Source organism: Mus caroli, chromosome 2 (assembly GCF_900094665.2).
Source record: "Mus caroli chromosome 2, CAROLI_EIJ_v1.1, whole genome shotgun sequence".
In the NCBI taxonomy this organism is placed as follows: Eukaryota; Metazoa; Chordata; class Mammalia; order Rodentia; family Muridae; genus Mus; species Mus caroli.
This window is the reverse complement of record NC_034571.1, coordinates 114,145,468-114,172,431: the sequence shown is the minus strand read 5'-3', so window position 1 is coordinate 114,172,431 and position 26,964 is coordinate 114,145,468. Positions and strand designations below refer to the sequence as shown.

The 26,964-nt window shown below is 52.1% G+C and overlaps 3 protein-coding genes across 14 annotated transcripts in view; 2 read left to right on the top strand and 1 right to left on the bottom strand.

Moving 5' to 3' along the window:
- The window catches only part of Ppip5k1 (diphosphoinositol pentakisphosphate kinase 1), a 45,989-nt gene extending 40,427 nt beyond the window's left edge, over positions 1 to 5,562 (top strand). For all 8 annotated transcript variants that reach the window (XM_029473459.1, XM_029473453.1, XM_029473438.1 and 5 more), the window contains one exon: positions 3,785 to 5,562. In XM_029473459.1, the coding sequence (XP_029329319.1) occupies positions 3,785 to 4,644 (860 nt within the window). In that variant the 3' untranslated portion in view covers positions 4,645 to 5,562. The remainder of the gene's footprint in view (positions 1 to 3,784) is intronic.
- Map1a (microtubule associated protein 1A) lies at positions 5,433 to 26,718 on the bottom strand. 2 transcript variants are annotated; one of them, XM_021184546.1, is made up of 7 exons: positions 26,448 to 26,718; positions 25,492 to 25,593; positions 17,584 to 17,666; positions 17,215 to 17,355; positions 8,862 to 16,992; positions 8,497 to 8,717; positions 5,433 to 8,302 (listed from the first exon to the last, which is right to left on the bottom strand). In XM_021184546.1, exons 1-7 carry the CDS (start codon positions 26,683 to 26,685, stop codon positions 8,147 to 8,149), a joined length of 9,072 nt encoding a protein of 3,023 aa, XP_021040205.1. In that variant the 5' UTR covers positions 26,686 to 26,718; the 3' UTR covers positions 5,433 to 8,146. The 2 variants fall into 2 exon arrangements, with proteins under 2 accessions (XP_021040205.1, XP_029329278.1); XM_029473418.1 differs by lacking the exons at positions 25,492 to 25,593; positions 26,448 to 26,718 and adding an exon at positions 20,735 to 20,825 and having other exon boundaries at positions 6,809 to 8,302.
- Positions 26,017 to 26,964, top strand: part of Tp53bp1 (tumor protein p53 binding protein 1) — a 93,327-nt gene continuing 92,379 nt past the window's right edge. For all 4 annotated transcript variants that reach the window (XM_029473427.1, XM_021156751.2, XM_029473425.1 and 1 more), the window contains exon 1: positions 26,017 to 26,100. The gene's annotated coding sequence lies outside the window, so the exon portion shown is untranslated. The remainder of the gene's footprint in view (positions 26,101 to 26,964) is intronic.

Below are 26,964 nucleotides of genomic sequence, written 5' to 3'. Positions count from 1 at the left end.
CAAAAAAAAAAAAAAAAGAACATGCAGTGCTTCTCCAGAGGAACTCCATTTGACCCCCACATTCTGTGACTCACAACTGCCTGCAAGTCTGACACACACACCCTCCCCCCCCACACACACACACACCACACACACACACTAAAAAAATAATAAAAGCCAGGCAGTGGCCATACATGCCTTTAATCCTAGCACTCCGGAGGCAGTGACAGGCAGACCTCAGTCAGCCTGGTCTCCAGAGTGAGTTCCAGGGCAGCCAAGGCTCCACAGAGTTTGTCTTGAGAAAAACAAAAACAAAGCAAACAAAACCCCACCCTGAGTAGCTGGGTACCGGGGTTCCCTGAGGAGGCAGAGGTGGAGTTGGAGTTGTAAGCACAGCAAGCTCAAGACTTCCCTGGGCTCCTGGGCTCCTTCAAAAGAGGAAGATGGGAATGGCCGTTCTGGGAAGCAGTCTCCTGTGCTATTTTCAAGTTAAAGCAAACAGTCTCTTCACCTCTGTCCTCCAGCCCCACTGAAGAGTCTCCTTCTCGACAGTGATTCCCAGGACCTTTCACATAAAGAGGGGTGAGACTTCGCCTGTCTTCACCTGACCTCCCTGTTGGCCTCTCTACAGCGATCCTTGCTGACAGTGACTAGAAGACAGCTTAGATACTTAGAAGTAGATAGGAAAGCTAAGAGCTAGAAAAGTCTCCATCAGGCCTGCATATGCTGTGACTCTGGCCCATGGAGGCAGAGGCTGAAGGTTTGAGGCCAGCGAAGGGCTGTATGGAGCAAGACTATCTCAAAGCACAAATAAAAGAACAAGGAGAAGAGAGAGAGAGCAGAGCCCGCTGCTCAGTGTCCTTCCTCAGGTCTCTGCTCTCACATGGTTGCTCTCAGAGGAGCGGCTTCTCCCCACGTGTCTGTTATCCTTAGCCTCTCACAGGTTGTCCTCGGTGATAATAGGAACAGTGACTGCAAGTTCTTAGGGTTCGGACACTGGTGGTAGGCAGACAGGCACCAGTGAGGAACAAATCTTCTCCTTAGCATCCTGCCTACAGGCATGGCTGAGACCACACAACCCTTCATGGAGAGCGTGACGTGAGACTGGCACGTCAGCGCTGGGCTACAGGACTGGGCTACTTTCTAACACCCTGTGTGGGGAAAATTATTTGTTCCCTGGCACCAGGAGAACAATGTCCTCAATTTAAGCTCACCGGGTGCCTTTTCTTTCTTTTTTTTTTTAAAGATTTATTTATGCCGGGCGTGGTGGCGCACGCCTTTAATCCCAGCAGAGGCAGAGGCAGGCGGATTTCTAAAAAGGATCAGCCTTGGTCAGATTCTCTTTGATACAGTGTCTTCCTGTTTCCAGAACCTGTCACTGTTGATAGATACTGTAGTGCTTTAGTGATAGCTGAAATTCCATTGATAAATATGACACTTATAAAAGGGAACTTTACTACTATAGACCCTATCATCCTTCCTGTAGACTTTAAGGTCCTTGTTATTTTTATTCTTTTTAGCTCTTTTCTTTTCTTTTCTTCTTTTTTCTTTCTTTTTTTTTTTTTTTGGAGACAGAATTTCTCAGTGTAGCCCTGATTGGCCTGGAGCTCAGAATTCTGTCTCTTTCTACCTCCTGAGTGTTGGATCAAAGGTGTGTGCCACCACCCCTGGCTGACCTAGATGGATGGATGGTTTCTGTGAATTCCCTGAATCATATGTAAAGATCAATGTAAACAGTTATATATGTACCTTTTTCCTGGAATATAATCCATTCTTTCTACAAGAACCTTACTGTTGTCTGTGACGCCCCCCCCCCCACACACACACACACAAACACCCTGAAGCATTGTCAGTTGGGAATTGTATTATAGTCTTCCATCTTTAGGTGAAAGAAAAAAAGAAAGCGAATTTTTCCCCACACAGGATGCTAGAAAGTAGCCCAGTCCTGTAGCCCAGCGCTGACGTGCCAGTCTCACATCACGCTCTCCATGAAGGGTTGTGTGGTCTCAGCCATGCCTGTAGGCAGGATGCTAAGGAGAAGATTTGTTCCTCACTGGTGCCTGCCTGCCTACCACCAGTGTCCGAACCCTAAGAACTTGCAGTCACTGTTCCTATTATTACCGAGGACAACCTGTGAGAGGCTAAGGATAACAGACACGTGGGGAGAAGCCGCTCCTCTGAGAGCAACCATGTGAGAGCAGAGACCTGAGGAAGGGCACTGAGCAGCGGGCTCTGCTCTCTCTCTCTTCTCCTTGTGGTTCTTTCCTGGTGTCTTCATTTACAGGTTTACTTTTTCATTTTCTGCCTTTACCAGAGCTTGCCAGGTAGCTCAGGGTGACCTTGAACTTTCAGTGCTCTGTGGTGCTACAGTTGAAGGTGTGAGCTGCCATGTTTCACTCCTGATTTATAAAGGTTTTCTACATTCTCTTGTTTAATTCTAGGGATATCTCTTGCTCCAAAAATACACTGATTTCTTTAAAGAGTGGTTTGTTACTTGATCTTAGACAAAAGGTCAAGATTTGCTAAAGAAAGGATTTTTTTTTTTTTTTTTTTAGTTTAGACCATGTTGTATTATAGTTGATATAAAATTGCACATATTTAATATATGTAGTCTGATACATTTTGACATAATACCTACACCCAAGCAACCCTATTCTACCGAGTTCTCATACAAATGACAGAGTTGCCATAGATCCCAGCAGTCTGTCTTCTCAGTATAGTTTCCATGCACTTGAGATTGGTTTTAAGAAGAACCAGAATTCTCATGTTCACTGCAGTTGTATTCATGGTAGCCTAAATATGAGAATTACCTCAATGCTCATTTGTTGAGGAAAATCTGGGTGCATCAAGGGGACCTTGAGCTGTTTCCTCTTCAAAAAGTAGCAGATCTCCAAGAGAGGACAGCCTCAACTGTGGTCCAAGCATGGGGGCGGTCATCCCAATTTAGAATCCAAACTTGACAGGAGCACCCAAATTCTTGATTCCAGGAGGGAGAAGGCAAAGCCTAGTGAGTGAGGGAAACTGGGGCTCTAAAGAAAGGATTCTTAACAAAAGGTGGACATCACATTTAATTAAGAGCCTTTCTCCCTTTTTTGTTTTTGTTTTGTTTGTTTTGATGGATGGTCTCATAGCCTAAGCTTCCCTTTGACTTGCTTTGTATAGCTGAGGATGACCTTGAACTTCTGCTCCTTCCACCTACCAGGTGCTGAAGTCATAGGTACACACCACCATTCCTGGCGTTAGTGCAGTACTGAGTCCTGAGTTTTCCACATGATCATAAGCTAGCACTCTACCACTGAGCCGTATACAAAGTCTCCTTAGCTGGGAACATTCCAACAGATAATATTGTCTTCTTCATCTTCCCTTCTTCCTATCCATATCTTTACACCAAACCTATAGGACTAGAAACTGTGGAGATGGAACCTGATAATCAGTATTTTAAGTATTTCCCATAGTTTTGATGTATAAGAGTAATTGTGAACCTTTGGGACAAAATGTTTACATGTACCCAAAGTTGGAAGGAGGAGCCATGGGAATTTAGAGTTGGGATCAGAGAGTATTTGTAAAAACTAGATGAAGTGGGCCTCATTCTCTTGAACCTTAGGTGAGCCTTAGCATCATTAGGTTAGTGTGACCATTTCTAAGCTGAGCAAGTGCATATATTGGCCACATTTAGGAAGAATCCAGACCTTTTCTCCAAAAACACGAGCAGCAAAGTTAATGTGCTCTAGGGTTTAATGTCCATGCATGGGTAGAGCCTCCTTTTGCAGCTCGTTTGACTTGACCTCCTAACTCTGCTTTACAGACAGCAGCGGGCCTTCCAGTACTGTGTCCAGTGCTGGCCCTTCCTCTCCTACAGCAGTAGATGGAAACTCACACTTTGGCTTCAGTGATCAGTCCTCTGTAAATATACATATGACTGAAGAAAAGCAAGGCCTTGGGTTGCTCCAGGAGACTCCTAGAGATGGAACACGAGACCTCCATATAGAAAGACAGCAAGAGCTTGCTGAGCCAGCTCAGCCCCCTCAAGAGCTACCTGTGGAAATCTGCCCTTCAGGAAGTCAGGGTGTTACCAAGGCCAGCCAGACATGCCAGGAGGTCCCGGACATTGTCCAGCCGTGTCACGACATCCATGAGGAGATTGGCCAGCCTCAGCAGGAGGTCCCTGACATCAGCCAGCTGTTGCTGAAGGACCATGACACTACTACCAACACGTGCCACCCGTGCCAGGCCAGCCAGCTGTCTCAGAAAGTTTGTGAGGAAATTTGCCAGCTTTGTCAAGACAACCATGAGGAGAGTAACCAGCTATGCCAGGAAGTCTCAGTAAAGCTGGGCAGGATGGTCCATGGATTCCCTGTAAATGTTGATAGCACGGCCGAGGAAACCCTTATGGAAACTGGCAGACCAACCCAAGAGATCCCTGAAGATCCATATCAGGAGTTCTCTGTGAAGGTTGGTGTGCTGGCTCAGAAGGCCCCTGCCATCAGTGAGCTATCTCAAGACATCCCTGAGGCTGACAAACCATCCCAAGAGCTCTCTGAGGAGACTGAGCTGCAGGCTCAGGAGGTCTCTGAGGAGACTGAGCTGCAGGCTCAGGAGGTCTCTGAGGAGATTGATCAGGAGTCTGAGGTGGTTGATGAGCTGCCTCCTGAGGATATCTCCTAAGTTCAATGTCTACCCAGTGATGTAACACTGAAAGCCAGTCTCTGGCCATGACCAGCACTCACCCCTCCACCAGCACCATGTGACTCATAGTCTTGTCGTTGGTTTCCCACTCTGCCAGCTCTTTGAGCCAGCAGCCTTTCTGTTGGCTAACACACAGAAAGAGCCCCACGCAAGCTCTTTATGCCTACCGAGGAACCATTGATGTTCAGAGAAGTTGTTGGCTCTTCACTTAGCCATGGAGTGGGAAATCATAGATTGTTGGAGGAAACGCCACTTAACTGCTGAAGATACGGTGCTGAGGGAACAGCAGATATAACATGGAAGGTGGCAGGGTCTCTTCTTGTTGACTGAAATATTCACAACTTTTTAGGGTACCCTCAGTTCATATGTGCAGTCAAGGAAACTCTTAACTTCACTAGCACAGGCTAGCACAGGCTAGCACAGGCTAGCACAGGCTAGCACAGGGGAACCACCTGAAATGTCTGGAAAATAGAGTTCCAATCTCAAAAACATCTGTCATGGCTACTCATGGTTTAGACTGAGCTCATGGGTGTTTCCATGTAATTGCCAAGTGCTCCCCTGCCTAGTCCTGCTTCTGTGGACATCAGCTCAAGAGAAAAATAGATATTAGATTGCCATGCAACTTCAGAGTGACTACTTAGACTGCTCTGGGAGATTTGCATCAGTCTATGAAGCCAGGCCTCCTTTTGTTGTGGGGCTGTTGGGTTTAGAAGATGCTGTAATAGAGAGAATCAAGTTCTATTTTAAACAGTTAGCAGAGATCAATGTTGTACAGACATGAGCAAAGATTTAATATATATATATATATATAAACATATATATTTCTGTAGTTTGCCAGGGACAGACTGGCCAAAGATCAAACACTCCAGGGTCCCCAAGAGGTTTGTCCTTATATCATGTGTCTTTATGACCATATGTGATTACAAAGCTTTTCCCAAAGATCTAGGGATGGGAGTGGGTGTGGGTAATGTAGTCATTGGAGTCTGGGGCCGGAACATGACAAGTGCTCAATAAACACAAAATAATGAGAGCGAGGGGGTGTGACTCCTTTGTGACCTTTGTGAACTCAAGAATGAATATGTAAGCCCATTTTGTCCATGACTGAACCAATCACATACTGGAGATGAGCGGGGGATTGGCTTTAAAGAGTCCCTGAAGTGGTCAGTCTACCATCCCAAGTGTTTTTACTGAGCAGAATGTTGGGTAGTTTCTGAGCAGCAGCCTCTGATGCCTTCCTCTCTGATGCCTGGGGGTGTGAGTCGGGAGCTGACAGGAAGGCACTGCCTGGCCTCTGCTCTGTTGACATATGTACATCAGGAAAGCTCCAGACACTGGGATGACTACAAGGTTCCCTTCTCATATACACATTCATAACCTGACCACTCATGACATGCCTAAGACTACAAAGGGTTTTACTGTGGGACTTAATGTAGCTTTCATCCAATGGGCAGTAAATGAAAAGATTTAGAGTTTTCTGGGAAAATACAGGGACTACTTTTGACCCCATAGAATGCAGATTGCACTCTCTAAACCAGATGTTTATGTTCCTGTTACAGGCTCCCACATAGCAGACCATTTTCATATTTTTTGTTTGTTTCTTGCTTAAATTTTTATTTTATGTGTATGGGCGTTTTGCCTGAATATAAGTCTATATACTGAATGTATGCCTGGTGCCCACAGGGGCCAGAAAAGGGTGTTGAAGCCACAGGAAGTGGAGATATAGAGTTGTAAACTGCCATGTGAGTTCTGGAAGAGCAGCCAGTGTTCTTAACCACTGAGCTATCTCCAGCCCTTGGGTTTGTTTGTTTGTTTTTTGTTTTTTTGAGACAAGGACTCACTGTGTAGCTCAGACTGGCCCAAAACTTTCTATAGCTCAGGCTGCCCTCAAACCCCTAATTCTTCCACCTCTACCCTGAGTGTTAAGATCACAGGCATGCACCATCACACCCTGCTTCTTTTCAGAAATGATGATGGTTCTCTCATCTTATCCTCCTTTCACACAGGCTGGCTCTCCTGAGTCCTGGGATGGGTTTGAATAATGGAGAGTCTTCCAAGATAAATGATAACTGAACCAGAGGGATGGAAACCAGGATAGCTTACTGTCTGGAGGAGTCTTGGAAAGCCTAGGCAGCACCACACCGTCTGCAATGAACTTGGTTTATTGTTAGAGGTGGAGGTGGCTCTGTTACAGCAGCTGGGAACTGTAGCAGGGAAGTGTGGGGAGGAGCGGAGCACAGCGGCAGGGAGGGGAGCTAGGAAGAACAGGAAGTGAGCTCCTTTTGGTTTCCCATTGGCTTGGCAAAGAAGGCAAGCCCCAGGGACTGTCAGCGGCTGGGTCTCTCAGTCCAGCAGGGTCTGGTCGGGCTGCTCACTGGCTTGCTTGGGGCGAGGTCCTGTCCTGTAGTAGAATGCTCAGCCTCTCTTCGCTCTGGAGGAGTTAAGCTATAGCTCAGCTTCCTCTCTTCTTTCCCCTCCTCCCTCCCTCCCATCTCCCCTCCCCCAGTTCTCTAGTCCAGCCTCCACCTCCCAGAAACTCTATCCAAGAGTTTAGGCTTAGAGAGGCAGCCAGTGTTCCCATTTCAGCTGCAGGATGGTAGAGGATTGGAATGTTAGGGAGTCACACATGGCTAAAGTGGATGTGGGTGTCAGGCAGTGGCTTATTTTTAACCCATTACACACCAGGCCATAGCAGATGACCACATGCAGAGAAGCCAAGCAGGGGATGAGAAGAAATGAGGCTTATTGGAATGGGGTAGGTGAAGACTAAGTGATTGGGGTGCTTGGAGCAACTGGGGTTGGGGCTCTCCTGGCCCTTTGTGCTGCCCAGGTAGCTTGGTCTGGGTACAGCCCGGGGCTGTGAATGCTATGAAGCAGGGGCTGAGAGATGAGCTCCTTTTTTCCTCTCCCTAGTTCTTGGTCTAAAGAGCTTCAAGTTTTGGATTGAGACATTCAGATATTATGGGACGCAGTAAGACAGTAGAGCAGCCACATGTCCCCAGGTCGCTGCTGGAACCCAGACTCTAGTGGCTAGGGCATGGCAGATGGAATAAAGGGCGCAGCTCTGGCACCTTACTAACAGTGGCCTTCCCTGCATCATCTAAATTATCAGCAATCCTTTCTGGAATGCCAAATAAATAAATAATGAGGTTCTGGGGGGAGAGACTGTTATTAATCTTCCACTGGGAGGAGCCCGGTGCTGTTTGAAACCCATCCTCACCAAGACTAGCATTTGGGGGTTGCTCTAGGGGTTTCAGGCTTCAGATGACCTTTCAGAATCTTGTATCTCTCCTCATTGCCTTTGGTCTTGAAACCCCCAGGAAGAGATGAGGGGAAGGACAGGACCTCCCACTTAGCCCAAGTCCCCAATAACATGACATGGCCCCTGCCCGGCTCGCCTTCCCTCAACCCCAGAGGACTCAGCAGTAGCCATTCTCTAAATGAACTGTAGGAGTGGATCCTTAGGGAAGGGAGCGCGGGTCATTCAGAACTCAATCTTGCAGGCTGGAAAGGACTCGTCCTGCATCACCACAGTGCTGCTGCTAGCCAGGACCAGGACGTTCAGTTGCTGCTGTTGCTCGTGTGTCTGCTGATACCACTCACGAGTCACCTCCGTGTCATGAGTGGGAATCAGAGTCACCTAAGAGGAAGAAAAACATGCCTGAGGTGAGAATCTGGAGGAAAGACAGATGAGGGGGAAGGAGAACTGATGGTCTCAAACAATCCCCCTTCCCATACAAAGGACCTTGTCTTTTTGTGAATAGGGGCTGTGTCCTACTGTGGCCTCTGACAGAGCTTTGACCAGATTCTAACTTTGTGTCTCCTGCTACTCACCTGAAGGTTCTCCCCCCATTGGGCCTTGCCTTCCAGCAGGGCATCCAGCACAGCCCGGCTTGGCTCCCCATTGGCAGGGTCATTTCCACTGACCACATAGTAGGATGCACGCACTCGGCGGAAGAAGTCCTGATCAGCAGTCTTGCCGCTGCAGTGATTTGGGATATAGGCAAGATCCACATACACAGGAGGGCCAGAGCTACCCTTGGACCCCAAGGCTGCTGTAGAGACAAGCAGAATGCATTGTAAAAACAGCAAAGCAAACAAAACTTGGTCACCTCCCCACTTGCTTAAACAGCTGGAGCCCTTGGCTAGCCCACACCTACACCAACCCACAGTGTCTCCCACTTTCCTGATATACTCACTGGATCCTGCCTTGAGGCCATTGACTAAGCCTTTAGACATGGGGCTGTGACCATCCTTTTCTTCTAAGGTGACCTGGCTTGGGGTGCTCCGTGGTCGGGGTAGGGCCCGGGATGTTCGATCTACAGGCCCTTTGCCAGGAGTAGGTGACCGTTTTCCCCGAATATCCAGACGTCGAGCAGGAGATGCAGGCTTGGCCCGGCCAGGGGCCTTACGGCCAGGTCGTCCCTGCACCTTTTCCCGTAGTCTCTCAACTCTCCCAGACTCTGAGCTGAGCCCCTCGGGGTCAGCCATGCAAACATCCGGTCGGGGAGGGGGTGGGCGGGGGTCTGGTAGGGGGGCTGGGGGTGGGTCATGGCCAGGTCTGGGGTGGTGAGTTCCACTAACTCCCCCAGCTTTGTCCACAGGCAAGAAGTCCCCATCTTCATCTGAGTCAAGGGCTGCCTCAGCTGTGATGGATGGACACTCCTCAGTTTCTGGTGGGACATCAGAATCTGATTGTGAGGAGCCTGAGTCGCTGGCTGATGTGGGGGGTGTCTCATCAGCCATAGGGCATGGACCTCCTGTGGCCCCTGGCCTCCCTGCCCGGCGCCGCCCTCCTTTTCCTGCCAGCCGAGCTTCTTCCGTTGAAAGGTCACTGTCATCTGTGGGTGGGGGCAGAGGAGGGTTCAGGAATGAGGGGGAAAGCTCCCCGCAGTGGGGGCGGGGGTCTGTAGCACATCCCTGAGGTCCAGCCTCAACTTCAGAAGAAAGACTGCAGGGTGGACCCCCGGAGCTCTTTCCAGGACGCTGCTCTGATGAGAGAAGTGTATCCGGCCGGGAGCTCCTCTCCGCTCCCTCGGGCCAGGACCCTCGTTCCCAAGCATGAAGGGCTTCAGCCTCTTCTTTTTCTGCTGTGGCTGTGGCAAACCCTGGGGGATTAAGGCTGGTTTCTCCTGGGCCATTGGCTTCATGATCTCCAGAGTGGCTCAGGAAGGGGCTTGGCTTCTTGGTGAGTTCCCCTGAGCACTCCGGGCGGCAAGGCAGGGTACTGTCACCCAAGTTTCCAGGCAGGCTTGGAGCTGGAGCTGGAGCTGGAGCTGGAGCCAGGTCCCGGGAAGCTAAGGGGGCTGGGCTCAGAGGAGTGAGGTCCCAGAGGCTGTGGGCAGCTGGCTCGTTTCCTGGGCCCAATTCTCCTGAACTCTGTTCAGCCACCTCTAGACCTGGAGGGAAGCGTTCAGCCACACTTGAAATCACAGGCGTGGTAGCCTCAGAAGAGGACCCTTCAGACAAGGCTGGCGAGGCAGGTCGGGGTAGATTGGAGAGAAGAGGGGCCCCCGGCGAGCTGGGTGATGGGAGTTGGGGCAGTGAGGAATCCAGGCTGGGTGCCTTGGTCACTTCCAGGTACTCATCATGTCGGGTTCTGGTTGGAGTTCCTGGAACCAGGGCCAGAGCTCGGTCCCCAGAGAAGGCAAGAGAGCCACAGGGTGCGGAGCGGGGTTCAGCCGGAGAGGGCAGCTGAGGGGGAGCAGGCTGCAAGGAGGAGAAGCCAAAGGCTGAAGCAGGGAAGTCCAGACTTGGTCGGACAGGTCCTAGGTGAGAGTCTGAGGAAAGGCTGCTATGCGCCTCAGTTTCAGGCCACAGTGAAGGGTGGCCCACAGGCATGGGGTGATGGGGACTTGGGGACTGGGTCTCTTTCTCGGGCTGTTCCCGAGCCCCCTTCTCCAGGTCTGAGTCATTAGTACCATCATCCCAGTGACTTCGGCCTGCTTCCTTTGGGGATGGGGTCCTCCTGTCTGGGCTACAGCTCGTAGTGCTTCCATTAAGAGGGGGACTTGGGTCTTGGCTCAGGGAGATAGGGGCACGAGGGGGCACTGCAGGAGGGGTGAAGCTGGGCTCCACATTGGGCCCTGGCTCCGGTTCTTGCCTGGGAGGTATAGTGGGTCCTGCCAGAGATGCATAGCTAAACGTTGGAGTGTCAGATTGGTGGTTTGGGGGCGACACAGGGGATGAAAGCTCCTTCTCTGCAGACTTATTGCGGCCAGCAGCCTCCTCCTTGGTTGAGAGGTGTGGGGGCCAATCCCCAGATGCCCCCAGTGGAGGCTCCCTGGTGGGGCAAGCAGGGCCCGACCCAGTAAGCAGCATCTGTTCGTAGATGTCTGCATACTGAAAGCTCCTCTCGTCGGGATAGGGTGTGGGCTCCCTCTGCTCTGGCTCAGTCTGTTCAGTCTCCCTGGAGGTGTGACTCTCCACAACCTCTGGGCCCTTTGAACTGAAGGAGCTGCTGTCAGGAGCTCCAGCCCCACCCTCTCCTTCCCTTTCCCCTTCAGCTTTGCGATAGTCCTTCCCTAGGGGGGAGTATGGGCCACCTTCCAACTCGGCTGCCCCCTCCTGCACCGCAGCCACCACACTGTCATATTCAGCGATGCCCCAGGAGAAGGGCACAGGAGCATGTGGGTCTGAGGCCGGTGTCGGGGGAGCTGGAGCTGGAGAGAGGGGTGCAGGAGGCAGGGGCCTGTCCTTAGGTACCCATGGTGGGATCTCAGCTAGCCATGATGGGGTGGTAGGTTCATTCCTCGTGGGTGGTGTGGACTTAGTGTCTGGAACAGGGCTTTCCTGTCCTGGAGCTGAGGGAACCCTCTGTCCAGTCATCTCAGGTGGGGATGCTGGAGGGGAGATGATCTCAAAGGGAGAGCGAGACAGTTTGTCCTCCTCCTCTGGTGGCAAGCCAACTGGCGACTCAGCAAGCCAGCGCTCTACTTCCAGCCCCTTCTGTGGCAGGGGCTCCTGGAAATCCTTGAAATCCGAGGCCCAGGGACTCCGGGGAGTGTGCTGCAGTGGGGTTATTTCTTGTTCATTTGGCCCCTCATCAAGAAACGTACTTTCACGTTCCTCAGAGTACCGTGGATGGGCTCCTTGGCCATCTAGCTCATGGGGGAACCAGACCTTCCTCTCACAGCTTAGCTCCTTCCAGTACGCATCCTGCTGTAGGGTTATGTCTCTGTCCCTCCAATACCTGACTTCCTGCTCAGGAGACTTGCCCTCCCAGGCTGGAACAGGCTCTTTCTGGCCTCCCACTGGCTCTCCTCTGGTTGGAGATGTTTCTCGCCATCCCTGGACCACATCCTGCTCCTTCCAGTATTTCTCTTCCTGCTCTCGAGCCTTGCCCTCCTCTTCTGGGCTCTCTTCCAGCCCCAAAGCTCTGGTCTTCTCCGGGACAGCTCCATCCTGCTGCTCCACACCTTTGGCCTTTTCTGGAGACTTTTGGTCAAGGGTCATCTCTTTTGGTGTTGTACTTTTATCTTCCAGGAAAGAGCTCTTCTGCCCCTGAGTTTTGTCTTCTTTTAGGGTCCCATCTTTCTGTCCGGCAGCCCTGTTGTCTTGGTCCAAGGCAGTACCCTCTTTTCCTCGGGCCCAGTCTTTTTGTTCTAAAACCTGTTCTTTCTCTTCCGAGGCCTCATCCTTCTGTTCTTTATCAACCTTGCTTCTGTATTCTGGAGCTCTGTCTGTCTGTGTTGGTTGGGGGATGATGTGCTCTGGAGCCCTGTCTTCCAGTACTAACACTTTATCTTTCTCTTCAGGAGTCTTATCTCTCAGCTCTAAATGCTCGTCCTTTTGTTCTAAATCTCTGTGCTCTTGTGCTCTGGCTCTTGGTTCAGTGGCCTGGGTCTGTTGCAGGGCTGCACCCCTTTGTTCTGAGGCCTTGTCCTTCTCTGCCAGGCCCTGGTCCTCTAGATCTAAGTCTTTGCCTTTGGTTTCTGGGCCTTTGCCCAGCTCTGCAGCCGTGTCTTTTTTGTCCAAGTCTCTGCCTTTCTGTTCTGAAGTCTTATCCTGCTGTCCTCCAGGCTTGTTCTCTTCATCTAGAGCCTCGTCCTTCTGATGCATGACTGAGTCCCGATGGACAACAGCAGCCTTCTCCGGCAAAATCTGGTCCTTCTGCTGTAGGGTTTCACTCTTTCGCTCGAGTTCCTCCTCCTTCTGTTCACTGGCTCTGTCTTCCGACCCCGGAGCTTTACCCCCCCACTCCATGGCCAGGTCCTCCATGGCGGGACTTGACAAAGACTCGGGACTCTTGGTGAGGGAGCTATCAGTTGTCATAAAGTGTCCACTGGGGCCCGTGATCTCCCCAGGTGAGTGTTTCCTGTCGCCTGACAGTGCAGAGTGAGAGAAAGAGCTGCCAGGTAAATTTCCAGCAGGGCTCTCATCTGTGAGACCTGCCTCTCCAGCAGCCTCATCTGTGGGAGGTGACACTGTGGCTGTGTGGGGCTCTGGAATAGACACAGGAGCTAGGCGGCAAGAGTTGTCTTCCGCCTTCACCAGAGGCCCCTTTTCTTCCTTTCCTAGGCTTAGTTCTCCAAACTGGAGGGTGCCAAGGCTTTCTGGAGAGAGCTGCTTAGAAGAGATATCCAGAGAGGTCTCCTTGCTAGGACTCTCTTCTGAGAAAGAAAGTGACTGGGTGTCTTCTGGGGACACCATTGGCCAAAGGTCTTTGTGTAGCTGCTGCTCTTTCGGGGTACAGGGAGACCTGGGGGTGGCCTCTTGTTTGGCAGTGTCTGGGGAGACCACACTGAGGACAGACAGGGACTCTGCATCTTCAGGGGAAAAGCTTTGATCAGTAAACCCAAGTAGCTCATCTTTCTGAGGTTCCACGGGTTCCTGAAGTGCTGTCGTCACTTCTCCAGGAAGGCTGCCTGCTCCTGAAGCTGCCCCTGCCTCTCCAGTCTCAAACACCACTGCTTTGTCTTGTTCTGGCAACAGTTGAATAGTACAGCCAGTCTGACCCCCAACAAGGCTCCCAAGTGTGTCCTGGGCTTGGGGGCTCCTGGAAAGAGGTTCTTTGCCCTCTTCTGACATGGCCTCCTCAGGCCCTGGCTTAGCTGCCTGCTCTTCAGCATCTTCCTTGCTCACACCAGTGGTGTGCTTTGTGTCTCCCCAGGAATCTTCTTGGAAGTCTTGAGGCTCAGACTTTTCTTCCACGGGGGACTGATGAAAGGGCGTGTGGGCAGCACTGGGTGGGCCAGATGGTGGAGGAGAAGCCATCTTCACGGTGCTATCATCTGGGCTGAGGCACCGTTCCTCCACTTCTCCGAGGGCCGATTCCCCCGGATGTAGGGCATGTCCAGGGGCACCAAACACGGCAGCATACTGACTGGACAGTTTCTCAGACGCTGTTACATTCTTTTCTTCCTTCCCTACAGCCTTCTCCCCGGTCAAACCTCTCCCCACAGACTCTCCTTTCTTCTCCGACTCCCCGGTCACAGAGAAATCCTCACAGGGCGGTGACTTGAAGCCCTTGTCTTCTTCCAGGGAAGAGGTGGGTGAGATGGTGCCTGCTGACGGCACATAGTCCAAGCCCTGAGTGGCTTCAGTGCGGGAAGAGGGAATACTTGTGACGGTGTCGAGCAACAGGGAGCTCTTGCCTGTCTCCTCCGTCTGGGGAGCTGTGAGTGAAGCCACAGATTGGTCCTCAGCCACCGATGTGGCAAAGGAAGAGAGTTTGTCACACTCCGTGATTGACGTGGCTGAGGACACATGTTCCTCTTCAGCCAGAGGGGCAGCGACCATGTTGGGAGGGTAGGTGAGTTCAGTCTCAGGTGCCCCATAAGTTTTGCTCGAGGTGGCTGGAACAGCACTCTCTGCAGACTGGCTGGCTTCAAAGGGACCAGGACCTTCAGGCCCAGAGAGGTCATAGGTACTCGTGGAGAATCGGGGTGGGGCTGGGCGTTCTTCCGGCTCGTCGTGGATCTCCTCATCTGAGATAGTCTGCTCAGTCTCTGAGTAGCCAGGGATCGTCTCATCCTGAATGTAGGAGACATGCTCAGCGGCTCCCGCAGGTGTGGCCAAGCTGCTCAGGAAGGATGCTGTCTCCTTTTCAGGCACCTTGCCCTGAAATCCCAGTTCCCGGCCGCCAAGAGCCTCTCTGCCTTTTGGGATTACCTTTAAGGCTTCCTGCATATGTTTTTGATAAAAACTCTCAGCCTTTGTCTCTTCCTCTTCCTCATCTGAGGGATGAATCTCCTCCATCTCCTCTAACTCAGCCTTTTCTATCACATCCTCCTTTACCTCAGGTTCACTCTCCTCCCTGGCCGCAGCAATGTTCTCTGGGCTCAGCTCTGCTTCTCTCGGCTTCCTTTCCTCCCAGGTTTCTTTCTCTCTCTCTACCTCAGCACCTGAGTCTGGGGCTCTGTTCTTGCTCCCTTTATCCTCCGGAAAGTCTGGGACAACCTCTTTCTCCCTTTCTACCTGTTCTTGCTCCAGCACTGAAGCAGAGGGTTGGGTCACCTGGATGGCTGTGCTTGGGCGTCCCTGCTCGGAGGCATCTGCAGGGAGCGGTTTCTCACCCAGTTCCATGTCCCTTGGTTCAGCCAACAAACCTCTCTCCTCACGCTTCAACTCCTCAAAGTCCTGTGTGAGGTCCTCTGGTGAGGACAAGGCCAACTCTCTGTGCCCACTGGCAGCAGGAGGCGGTGCAGCCCCCTTCTGGGCTGGGGGTGTCCGGGGCTCAGAAGACAACTCCTTTTCCCCACGGGCAGCTCGGCCTTTGTCCACCTTGATCCTTCCAGGGGCCTTGGCTTTGTAGAGGGTCTTACGGACCTCAGGGGTAAAAGGCTTCAGGTCTGGTTTAGAGAATTTCTTGAGTTCCGGTTTGGTATCTTTCCTCTTTTCGTCCTTCTTAGCGTCCTTTTTCTCCTCCTTCCTTCCCTCCTCCTTCTTGAGTTCCTTCCTTTCCTTCTTGATCTCCTTCTTCTCCTTGTCCCTCTTCTCCTCCAGCTTTGAAATCTTTTCCTTCAGGTGCTTCTTGCCCACTTTATCCTTGATCAGCTTCCGCTTCTCAGCCTTCAGTGCTTCGCTGGACTCTGTCCTCACCCTCTCTGGCTTGGAGGGTTTTTCTGGGGGCTTCTCGGACGGCTCTTTTGCTTTCTTTTCCGACTTGGCTAACTCCTTGGCCAGCTCTGAGCGGGCCTCCTTGGCTCCCTCTTCTAACACCTCCTCCCGTTTGGCCAGCTTGCTCATTGCTGTCTTGGGGGCAGCTTTGAGGCTCTCCTTGCTGTCGGCCCGATGCTTGATTTTGCTGGGTTTCAAGTTGGCAGGCACGGCCCCAGCAGCCAGGTCCTTCTGTGTCGCCACAGGATAGCGCAGGAAGTCCAGGTGCCGCAGCTTTTCCAGGCCCTCCAAGATCTTGTTCTGGGGAGCATTTCCCGGGAAAAGCACACGCACAATCTTCTCAGTAGGGTTGGCTGGGAGCCATACCACCAGGGCAGTGATGGAGGTCAGGTAGGGGACGGAGATCTCTGCCTCCTTCCCATTGGCCAGCACTATGCCTGTCTTGGCTTTACTGTTGCCTGCCCACTTCTGCATGAGGAACTGCATCTCCTTACTGTCCTTGACAGGGTTGAGGACATACATGTCCAGCCTCCCCACACCCATTTTGTGGAAGAGGGTCAGCGGCTCGATGGTGTTGCTGACCACCCGGTACAGAGGCTCGGCTTGGATGCCGAGACGGTTCAGGTGCTGAAGGGTGAGACAGGCCTCCTCGATGCTGCGCTTGGCCTTGCGGGAGGCATCGGGCAGCCGGAGCTTATCAGGCACATTGAAGAACACGACTCCGAGCTCAGGGGAGATGAGGTTCTTCACCCAGTCGCTGTAGCTGCTGGAGCCCTGGGACTGCTCCTCCTCTAGCTCTGCCACCTTGCGCTGCAGGAGCCCGTTGATGCCTGGCAGATTGTCAGCCCCAATGTGCGTGAGCAGCACCGAGTCGATGCGGTCCAGGTGTCGCACCAGCTTCCAGAAGCAGGACTTGCGATCAGAACCGCCGTCCACCAGGATGTTAAAGCCATTGACAGCAAAGAGAGCAGAGTCCCCACGGCCACCAGGGAAGATGTAGCAGCAAGGCTTGGAGAGCTTGAGGAAGCCTCCTGAGGTGGGGGGCTCAAGCAGGTCAAAGGGGGACGGCACATCCACAGTCTCCGAGACATACTCTGAGAACTCGGCCACTCCATCCATGGTGGGCAGCACAGGCTCAGGGTTTAGCCGGAGGCGCAAGGCCTCTTGGGAACTAGACAGTCCCAGGTGGCTCCAGTCACCCTCCCCTAAGCAGGAAACAGTGAGGAAGGCCTGGATCCCAGGGTCTCTATTGCTAAGCAACTGGGCAATCTAGAGGAATAGGAAAGAGAAGCTGATGAAATCATCGGGGTTATCTTAGTCTGACCCAGATTCAGCCCCTACTCTTTACCTTTTTCTGAGGTAAAATGCCTACCTCCTGTCAGGGTTCCTGATAGTCAGTGTTTATAAGACTTCCCCTCCCTTGCCTTTCTCCCCACAACTTAAGTCCTGCCCCCTGTCCCCTTCTTCCAAGACACGCAGCAGGGAACTCACCTCAGGTTTGTGAAGAACCTGGGCGAAGTTTTGATATGAGTAGGTACCACTCTGTAGGATAAGGTCTCCCTCAGGTTCTAAAGTTTGTCCACTCAAGATGAGGAGTTTGTGAGCTGATGGGCTACTAAGAAGATGGTGAACCTGAAATGGAGGGCAGAGAAGGCACAGGTATGGGGCACCCAGGGAAAGGCACTGAAAATCCCTGCCCTGCCCCCTTCAGTGATATAAAGACACTTTCCTCACTCGGTATTCCCCAGAGTAGGGCTGAGGATCACAAGTCAGTTCAGATAGTAGCCTGAGGTGTAGTGGTGCCGCCAAGGGTAAGTTACAGCACTCAGAACAAGCAAGGTCTGCAGGCACTGGCCTTACCTCTGAGCTGATGCTGTCTGCGGTGGGGTTGACTAGGATGATGGTCTCGAGGGTCTCACTCTGGTGGCAGAGGGTCCTCTGGCCTGAGGGAGAGATGTAGGCATGTGTACTAAAATCAGTAGGTATTGATTTAAAATGAGAAGTACTGGGGGGGGGCGCAGGAGAGGAAAAACAAATGATCAGAAAATGGGGTACAGGGTACCCAGTCACCTAGGATGCCACTAAGGGAGGCCTGGGAACTGCCTCCTCCAGCCCTTCCCTTTCCGGGGTTCCCCCTCCTCTCCCCCACAGTAGCAGACTTCTCCCTTCCCTCCATCCGCCACACCCTCCGCTGCTGCCCAGTCCCCACCCTTTTGCCTAGAACTTCAGCCCCAGACAGCTCTGTTGACAAGGAGCTTTTTGTCCCTCTGGAGCACTAAGTTCCTGGTGCTGCCTGGGGATTGGGGGTGGGGGGAGGGCTCCAGGGATGGCGGTCTTTACGGAGCTTTCTCTGCCTTTGCCCGCGGCCGGCAGTAAGGAGTTAGGCGCTTCTGTCTCTATAGATTCCCCGTCCTTTCCACCCCAAGTCCCCTACCCAAGGACAGAACACCTGTAATAGAAGATGATGGAGACGCGTGGCAACTGGTTTCTTGGAGCGGACAGAGGATTCTAAATTGCTATTTTGTTTTCTGACTTTGCCAAACCTTCCGTCAGAGCCAGAGCAGTGCATACCGTGCTCCCAAGTATTTCACAGCTCCATCTCCTCTATCTCCCTCCTGTGCCCAGGCTCTAGGGACACCCAGCTCGCTGCAGAACTCATCATCCTTGCGACCAGTTCCCTGCCTCAGAGTACAGAAAGTAAGTAGCTGGCTCAAAACAAGAAACAGGGCCAGCGATGCTCTCTGCCAAGCATCCTGGGACTGGAGGTATAAAGAGGAATGACTCCTGCAAGCTGTTTTTTGACCTACCTATGCACGCACGTGTACACGCACACACAGACAGACAGACAGACAGACACACAGACACAGACACACACACACCACAGAATTAAAAACAATAGCAAGCAGGGCATGGTGGTGGCATACACCTTTAATCGGGAGGCAAAGGCAGTTGGGTTTCTATGAATTCAAGGCCAGCTAAGTTCTAGGACAGCCAGAGCCACACAGAGAATTCTATTCCAAAATACCTAACCAAATAAAAAGCAGGACCGCCAACAACAGCCAAGGCATTGCTTAGGATGCAGGAGGTGGGGGGGGGGAATGACACCCCAGATCCTCTCCCCAGGGTTTTCTCCGGACCCACACAAAACACTAAGCAGAGAGTAAAGAACACGGAGGGTGAGAAAGAGGCTAAGAAGGATGGACCGGACTTCCCAGGTTCCTGCCTTCCCATCCGCCTCCTCTTCCAGCACAGTAGCAGTCACCGTAGGGTTAACCTTAGGGGCAGCTGGAGGATACTGGGGAGGGGAGGCTCAGAGTCTGTTCCCTGGAGCCCTCTTCGGTGACTCCAACTCCCTTTTCTTTCTGAGGCTGGGACAAGGGTGACTGGGGCCAGGGCTTTTGTTTAAAGGAAGAGCCTTGATGCCAAGGAGCAGGCAGCAGAGGGCTGCAAATGCAACTATGGGGAAGATGAAGGTGTCGGAGACCCAAATCCTATGCAGGGCGTGTTGGGTCCTCTTCTGTGAACTTGGGAGTGGAGGGATACTTTGGCACAGGCAGGCAGGAGCAGGGCTTAAGCAGCCTGGGCTATCGCCATCCTCTGCCAGTCTTAAGTCAGACTTAGAAGAGCCCGGACTCCCCCATCACAAACAAGGTCACACTTCAATCTAGGTAGAACAGAAAGACACGTCCTCTCCAGCTACCATCTTCCTACTCCAGCAGCTTCACGGTCCCCAGTGTATCCTCACAAGACCTTTGACCCCACTTCCTGTCCTGACACAGGACCCTGGCCCCACTCCTGGGGAGCTAGTCCATTACATCGCTCCGTATCCTGGGAGAAGCCTGGTTTCTCTCTTCTGCCCCCCAGCTCTTCCAATGAAGGGAACTGCCGGGTTTTTCCCCTTTATCTTTGCAGAAGACAATCTTAAGAGATTGGGGCGCTTCCCACAGCCAGTGCTGTGGTTGGGGGTGGGCTTCGGGTGTGAAGCTGAGTGGGCAGGAGGGCAGGTGTCTCTGCAGTGAGGCGGGGTGGGGGGGTGCTCAGGCAGCTGCAGTCTGCCGCAGTGTGTGAGTGTGTGTGTGTGTGTGTGTGTGTGAGTGTGCGCGCTGAGCTCAGCCTCCAGCTCCAGCTCCGCCCCCACCCCCCACCCCAGCATGACAAGTCATTTTCTTGGCTGCCTCTGCATGGGGGGTGGGGGTAGGGATGGGGGTGCATGCAGAGCAGGAGAAGAAACTGGCTTCTGTTGGAAGAGCCCCCATCTTGGGAAGGAAAGCACAGATGAGGTGAGGGTGGGGCCGAGACAGAGAACCCGTGGGGTTGACAGGATGGAGAATGCAGGGCAGCTGCTGAAGAGCCAGGGCTCTCAAGCTCCTGAGTGGCCTCAGAGAGGCCACAGAGGGGGGCTTAAAGCCCCAGGCTCAAACTGGCCACAGGGAATGGGGTGCGGGGAGCCGAAACCAAACCAGTTAGCCTATACGGAGGCACATGCCACGTCTCAGTGACCCATTCCTCCTTTCTCTTCCAGAGTGTCACCCCTTCCCTTACTTGGCAAAAACTCGCTGCCACACTCACCCCAGAATAGGGAGCAGCTGAACAATCTAGTAGCTGATAACCCAAGGACCCTCCCAGTAGGTAAATTCCCCCTTCCTCTCAGCTTCTTCTGTTTTCCCTTAAAGACACAGCCCCCAAATTCCTCCTGTGCCCTGGCTGCCAGGCGAAACCGGTGGCACCACCCTCTATTGCTGCCTCTCAGCTGATGGTCCCCACCCCCACCTAGTACAGAGGTGGACTGTCACAGCCCCTGTTGGTTCCACTGGCTGTGGATCCAGGCTGAACCCTAAGTCAGTAATGTTCACCTCCTCTCTCCCTCCATCCCAGGCTGCCTTCCTACCAGGCTAGCCCAGGTCCAGATGCATCAGATTTACAAGGTACCAGATACCCCATCCCAGCTCCTTATCTATCACAGCATCCCCCAATCCTTCTGCCTTGCCGTGCCCTTTGGTTAGGCTCTTACCCTGGGGTGTGGGAGGGAGCCCCTCATGGAGGCATCGGCTCCGGCCTCAGCCTTAGCCGGGCAGCTTCAGGGAAGAGTCTGCGGCACTTGGGGTGGGAGTGAGGGGGGGCTGCTTGACGGGGAGGGCGGTGCCAGGGCGGGGAAGAGGGGCTGGTCCGTGACGAGGCACTAGAGACTTAACTGTTTCTTGGCCTTCACAGTCTGAACGATATGGTGCCTCTGCTTGGCTACCGGGAAGGGGAGGGAGCTAAGGGGTTCTCTATCAGTTCAAAGAGCCAGAGTGACCTCCAGCAGCTCTAAGGACCTTCTCCCTAAATCCTGTTTAATAAAGAAATACTCTCTCGGCATCAACCAAAGGACCACAGCCCCACACCGGGGCACAGAGCCAGCTATAGGAGGCAAGGGCTGCATGGGCCCTCCCCCTTCCTCTTAGAAACCATCTGCTGCCTCTCCCCTCAGATGGACCCAGAGAGTGACCTTCAGTCACTGCAAGAGCCGAAGACAAAGAGGCTGAGGGGCCATAAATGTAAGGGAGCAGTCTGAGGGTGGTGAGTGATGTGGAAAGCTGGACCCTGTTCTGCATCGCAGCAATGGGGAACCAGGGAGGACATTTTAGATTGGAGAGTAGTGTGAATGTTCTGGAGCAGTCCCCCACTGGGGTGGGGCACAGGGACCCTGGGAGCTTCATGCAGGTCTGTGCTAATGCAGCCCGGCAGTAAGAGCACCCACACACACACGTTGCTTCTGAGTACTGGCTGTTAGGAGGCAGACGTGGAAGGGTAAGGAAGGTTTCTGCCTTCCATTGAACAAGTTAACGAGGACCAAGGACCATAGCCAGGAGCCCAGGCTCAAGCAAAGCTTTCTCACTATAGAACAGTCTAACATAAAGTACTCTTAGGATCAGAGATGATCTTATAATGACTCCGTAGGGTGTTTGGGTCTCAATTGCTGCTCCTCTCCTCTCCCTGTAGCTGTGCTGTGTCTCACTTGATCTTGAACAGTCTTACGTTGACCTTGTGCCCTCCTGGCTCAGCCTCTGTCTCCACCTCTGCTAAGTGCTCCAGGACTAAAGGAAAGATCTGGAGAGCTGGAGCCCTGTGAGGTTCATACTCTTACATCCTGTCCTCTCCACAGTAACCCTCCCTGGGTGTGGTCAGCTCCTTCCGCCCACTCACCAGCCAGCCCCAGCCCCACCCCTGTTCCAGGCTGCCAAGGGCTGCTTTTGAAGGTCAGAGAAGCCAAAATAGTCTCTGCTCTCAGCAACCCCTACCCCGCTTTAGCTACAGCCAAAGGAGAGAAGTAGCTGAGTCACCAGTACTCTGGGAGACAGGGGGAACAGAGGGAGATGAACCCTCTCATTGGGATCCAGGATGCAAAGTAGCAACATGCCATATCCCCATTTGAATAGGAGCGGCCATTGGCATAGACACACACATAGATGTAAACCAACTCAGCAGCATGGAGTAATACTCTACCTTCTGCAATGTCATCACTCTTATTTCACCCTGCCTCCAGCCTCCTGTCTCCACTATGCTTTTTAGGGATCTCTCAGTGTTTGGGGGGCGGGGGGCAACTTTAGTAGACATTGGGATTGAGAACAAAATATCATCTTCCAACTGAAATCGGAGCCCACCCTTGTTCTCAGCCATACACCCCCATAGCACACCTTGGCCGTGATTCCAGGTCACAGTTGGCTTTCCTTCCCTCCCCATCTCTAAACGACCATTTGTGACAGCCTTTAACCCTTAATCCCTCTCTCATGCAGTGAAATGGTGAGATGCCAAAGAAGAGAGGGAGGTCTGAGCAGCCCCTGAATTTACACCCAATGCCACCTTCTGAACCATGCCACTAAATGATAAGTTAAACAATCTCAGAGCTTGCTTTCTGAACTAGTGAGTGCATACATCAGTGCCACCTGTGACGACTGACTTTATCTGAAGAAAACGTTCCTTTCTGCCTACAATCCTAGCCTTGCAATGCATAAACGTGATATTTCTCTCATTGTGGAAGGTTTCAGAATTACCCTAAATCAGAATCCCGGTCTAGACTAGTACTGGGGTATCCTAAGTTCTCAGAAAAAAACAAAACTGGGGATGCTTGCAGAATGAGGCTTAACTTCTGTTCATCTCTCTCTGCCTTCACATTTCCAATGTAAACCTCTAACTCAGGATCCTCTGAGCACATGAATGTAACAAAGAGTCAGCAGGAGTCAAAGGAATTCCTTAGCCTTCTCCTCCCCACCTTTCTCACCTCTTTCCAGTTCTCCCTGGTCTTGGGTAGCCCAGACTGGCCATGGACTTGCTATGTAGCCAAGGATGATCCTATGCCCCTACTTCCCAAGTGCTGGGATGGATTATGGGCCTGCACCATCACACTAGTCTAGCCCATACTTCTTAGTCTTAGAACATCAATCCTCCCTTCTCTATAGGAGCTCAACAGCAAATGTCTCCATTTTATTGAATCTCAGTAGTGATGTGTCAGGGTGTGTGTGTGTCTACCATTCCATTGGGTACCCCCACTCTAGATCCAGGGCCTTCTGCATGTTAGGTGGGCTGCACCCCAGACCTTAAGTACAGTTTTCAATTACCCTAAGTTTTCCTAAAGCTATGTTAAAAATGCTAGATGCTTCAGGGATCTGGAGGAGGAGTGGGAGCTATAAAGGAAGGCCCCAAATCTCTGCTGCTGATTGGTATGAAAGCTACCCTTTACATTTTTTTATTTTATTTTTTTACCAGATGTGACCACTAGAAGGAGCTGGGCCACTGACTATCTGAGGGCCCCTTCTTTTCTGTATGTGTGTGTGGGTGGGATTGTAAATGTAGAGGGGGTAGGCCTAAAAATAATCATGCTCTTCCTATCATTGTAAGACATATTTTGTTCCTTCATTATTCTGGCCACAGTGGTCTACCCTATGAAGTAGGCCAGAAAGGTCAAACCGTAAGACTGTTAGTGTATCTCCTTCAGTTCACTCCAACTCTTGGGTACCCTAACCTATCCACTCAAAGGAGGCTGGAGGAGAAGGCAGTGCCTGCAGCTGCTTTGGGCTGTGTTCAGGGACAGCTGAAAGAGAAGCTAGCAGGGGTGGAGCTGTGGCTGCCTTAAGCTCTGTGCCCCCCTCCCCCCAGGAAATTCTCCACTGTTCTCCAGGGACAGAGGCCACCATGACAATGTCTAAACATAAAATCTGTATGCTAAAAGTACATTAGCATCTCGAGAGGATGGCTTCAAGCACCTTGAGGACACCATAGCAAAATGATTGAGGACATCAGTGGGTGTTTCTATTCCAGTGCCTGTTTCTGAGAATACGACACCCTGCAAACCTCTTCCCAAGCATTTCCTTCGTCTTAACTCGAAGAACAGCTAGGGACTTTGCCTCAGATATTGTTCATTTCTTACAGTACTCAAAGTCTCTATGGCCAGAAGGACAAGGTTAGAGAATCTGTTTGAATTCCTAGGAGGATCCTAGATAACACTCAGTCCTCAGTAATCAGTTGAACCCCCGGCCATCCCTTTATTCAGCCTCGCTTCTAGGAGTGTCAAGTGGCAAAATTGTCTTTTGGTCATAGGGAATAGTGGAGGATGTCATGACATGGGTCATTGTCAAAAGAAGGTAATCTCCAAGGAGCAAATGGCTCGTTTTCCAGGAAGCCAGTCCCACCAGGAAGATGCCAGCGTCATGGTATTTAAGCTGCCGCACATACTCTTAAGTGTAATAGAGCTTTAGTCATGTCAGCCTCACTTTCTCCAGCCTCTCCACAGCAGCTCATGAGAACTCATTGATGAGGAACTGGCCAGACTGGCGAGGCAGAAAGTCTATCTGCTGTACTGGACTGTTGAGAGTTAGTAACATGTTATTTGGTAGCAATGACCATTGAGTACATGGAAGTCACATCCTATAAAACTACACGGAAGCAGGTACGGTGGTACGTGCCTACAACTCTAGTACTCAGGAGGTAGAGGCAGGAGGATAACAAGTTTGACAGCATCCTAGACTACATGTGGACTATATAGTGAGATCCTGGTTTTTTTTGTTTGTTTGTTTGTTTTGGTTTTTTTGTTTGTTTTTTAAAAGAAAGTTATATTGATTGGTGTCAACATTTACAATAATATGGCCAGATGTCCAACACCTTTATCAAGGGATGTAGGACTTTCCCAACTCTCTCCGTAGACACCTGCTGTAGAATGCTAATTAAGCTTTTTATCTCACATTTCTAGACTAGTTCTCCCACCCATCAGACCTGATCTCAGAATCAAGGCTCACAAATCTAGGAGACCTTTGTCCCTGCCTGGCTCCCTGGGTGCTGATCTGATCAGCCCTAGGTGGCAGCCTTCTGCTCTGCTCTGAAGGTCTGCTGGCTAAGCCAGGAGGAAACAGAAAAGAATCCTGGAAGGTGGGCTGTGAGAAATAAGGGTCTGGGGAGGTGAGTGAGGCATTCTGGGATGTTTATAAAGAGAAGCAGGGAGGCTGGGGTATGCAGAAAGGGAACGCAGAGGAAAAGCTTTCACCTGGGAGTGGTTTGATCACGTTCTTAGTGCTTGTCAGCTGCTGTGTACAAACAACATTCTTCCTGACAAAATTATGCTCTACCATTATATTGAGTGGTTGCAGCCTGTACTGGGCATTATCCACAGCATGTGTGAATAGCTGTGGAGCCATCAAAAGTCCCTCCCTTTTTACCTACCCAATCCTCCCATAAGGCCAGTTCTGGCCTAGATACTGGACCCAAAGGACTGAGACAAATAACCCTAGTCCTAACCTTTGACCTCTGAGGAGAAGTGAGCTAGGTGCCGGGTAATGAAGAGTCTCAACTGTTGGTTCAAGTCAAAGGATGATAAGTCAATATTCCAGGAGAGAATCCCTGTAAAAGAAAAAGGAGAAAAAAAAAAAGAGGGTTCTAGTCAAAGTCACCCACAGAAAGCATTGCCAAGCTCCTGGGAGAGGAAAGGGATGGGAGGTGATGTCTCCAAGAAGGATAGCTAGTACCTGCTTTTTCCCTCTGTGGGAACCAGAGGGCAAAGAGCAGAGTTTAGAATGGGTTTACTAATAAATGAGCTTGGAGTTTTTGTTTTTCAAGGCAAAACAGTTATGGTAGAAGTGACATGCAAGGGTCTAGTTCCATATACTGGAGGTTTCCATAATGATCCCTCTTGGCTAAATTAGATTCTAGATTCTCCTATGCCCCCTCCCTTGCCTCCATCCCCTGCTTCCACCCGCAGGTGGCTCCGCAGCACTGCGCCACAGGCACGGCTGAGGGAGGTGAGCTGCAGAGCCACGAAGGTCACTCTCTCAACTTGGCTGCCAGCATTCAGAGAATTGAGATGTGTACCTCGCGTTCAAAAACCTCCCCTAACGAAGAAATTGTAAGGTAGGGACATGGACTTTTCAGGGTCTGATGAGGACTTTCGGATATATGGTCCAGTGGCTTCGGGAAAGGGGTGTGACCAGAGGGACCCCAGGGTCTGCACGGAGCTTCTCCTGCTCCTGCTCCGGGACACTGCGGAACAGAATGGGGTATGCAGAAAGGATGGGCAAGCAAGGTGTTGGCAGCTCGAGAGGACAGAGGCACATTCATGGAAGATGCAGGTGACAGGGTCGCAGGTTTCGGGAAGTGCACATAGAGATGGAGGAGACAGAAATGTGCACTGGGAGATGAATGCAGATGGCGGAGAGGCATGGATGGAGTGCTGCGTAAAAGCCAGGAGAGCGGCTCACCTTGTTCAAGGTGGGCCCGCACGGCCCTCAGCTGACTCTCTGTACCGATATCGCCGATCACGATGAGCAAGGAGTATTTCCGCAGGTCCCAGCGCGCTGCCGCTACCGCGGCACCGGCCTCGCAAAGAGGCTCCGCCGGGTTCTGAGCCGGCGGTGCACCGAGGCTCTGGAGCCCCAGCTCCGGAGTTGTCTCCATGGCAACGCTGCCAGGCCCCGCGGTCCCGGCTTCGGTCGCCATGGAAACTCCCGCGGAGTGCTAAGCTAGCTGCGTCCGCTGCGGGGAGAGTGCGCGCGGTTCTTAAAGGCCGGCGGCAGGAGCCGTTCATTGGTCACTGCCTTCTAGGGGCGGGGCTGAAGCGCCGCAGGGGCGGGGCGGGGCGGGGCGGGGATGCGGTGGTTGTGCCGCTATGGGTGGTGGCTGCAGTCATCCACCTGCAGTTTTCCTGACCAAGTGCCCCTCTCCGACTTGAGCCAGGATAAGGGTTCTGCGGGACCCAGCCGAGGGCGGAGTCCAAGG

Bases quoted from the DNA above. Each gene is read 5' to 3' on its own strand.
- Map1a (XM_021184546.1), bottom strand. From the start codon at position 26,685: ATGGCGACCGAAGCCGGGACCGCGGGGCCTGGCAGCGTTGCCATGGAG. The intron at 25,594-26,447 runs GTGAGCCGCTCT...TTTCTTTTACAG, and splicing joins GCGGGCCCACCTTGAACAAG to GGATTCTCTCCTGGAATATT. The intron at 8,303-8,496 runs GTGAGTAGCAGG...TCTTCCTCTTAG, and splicing joins AATGGGGGGAGAACCTTCAG to GTGACTCTGATTCCCACTCA.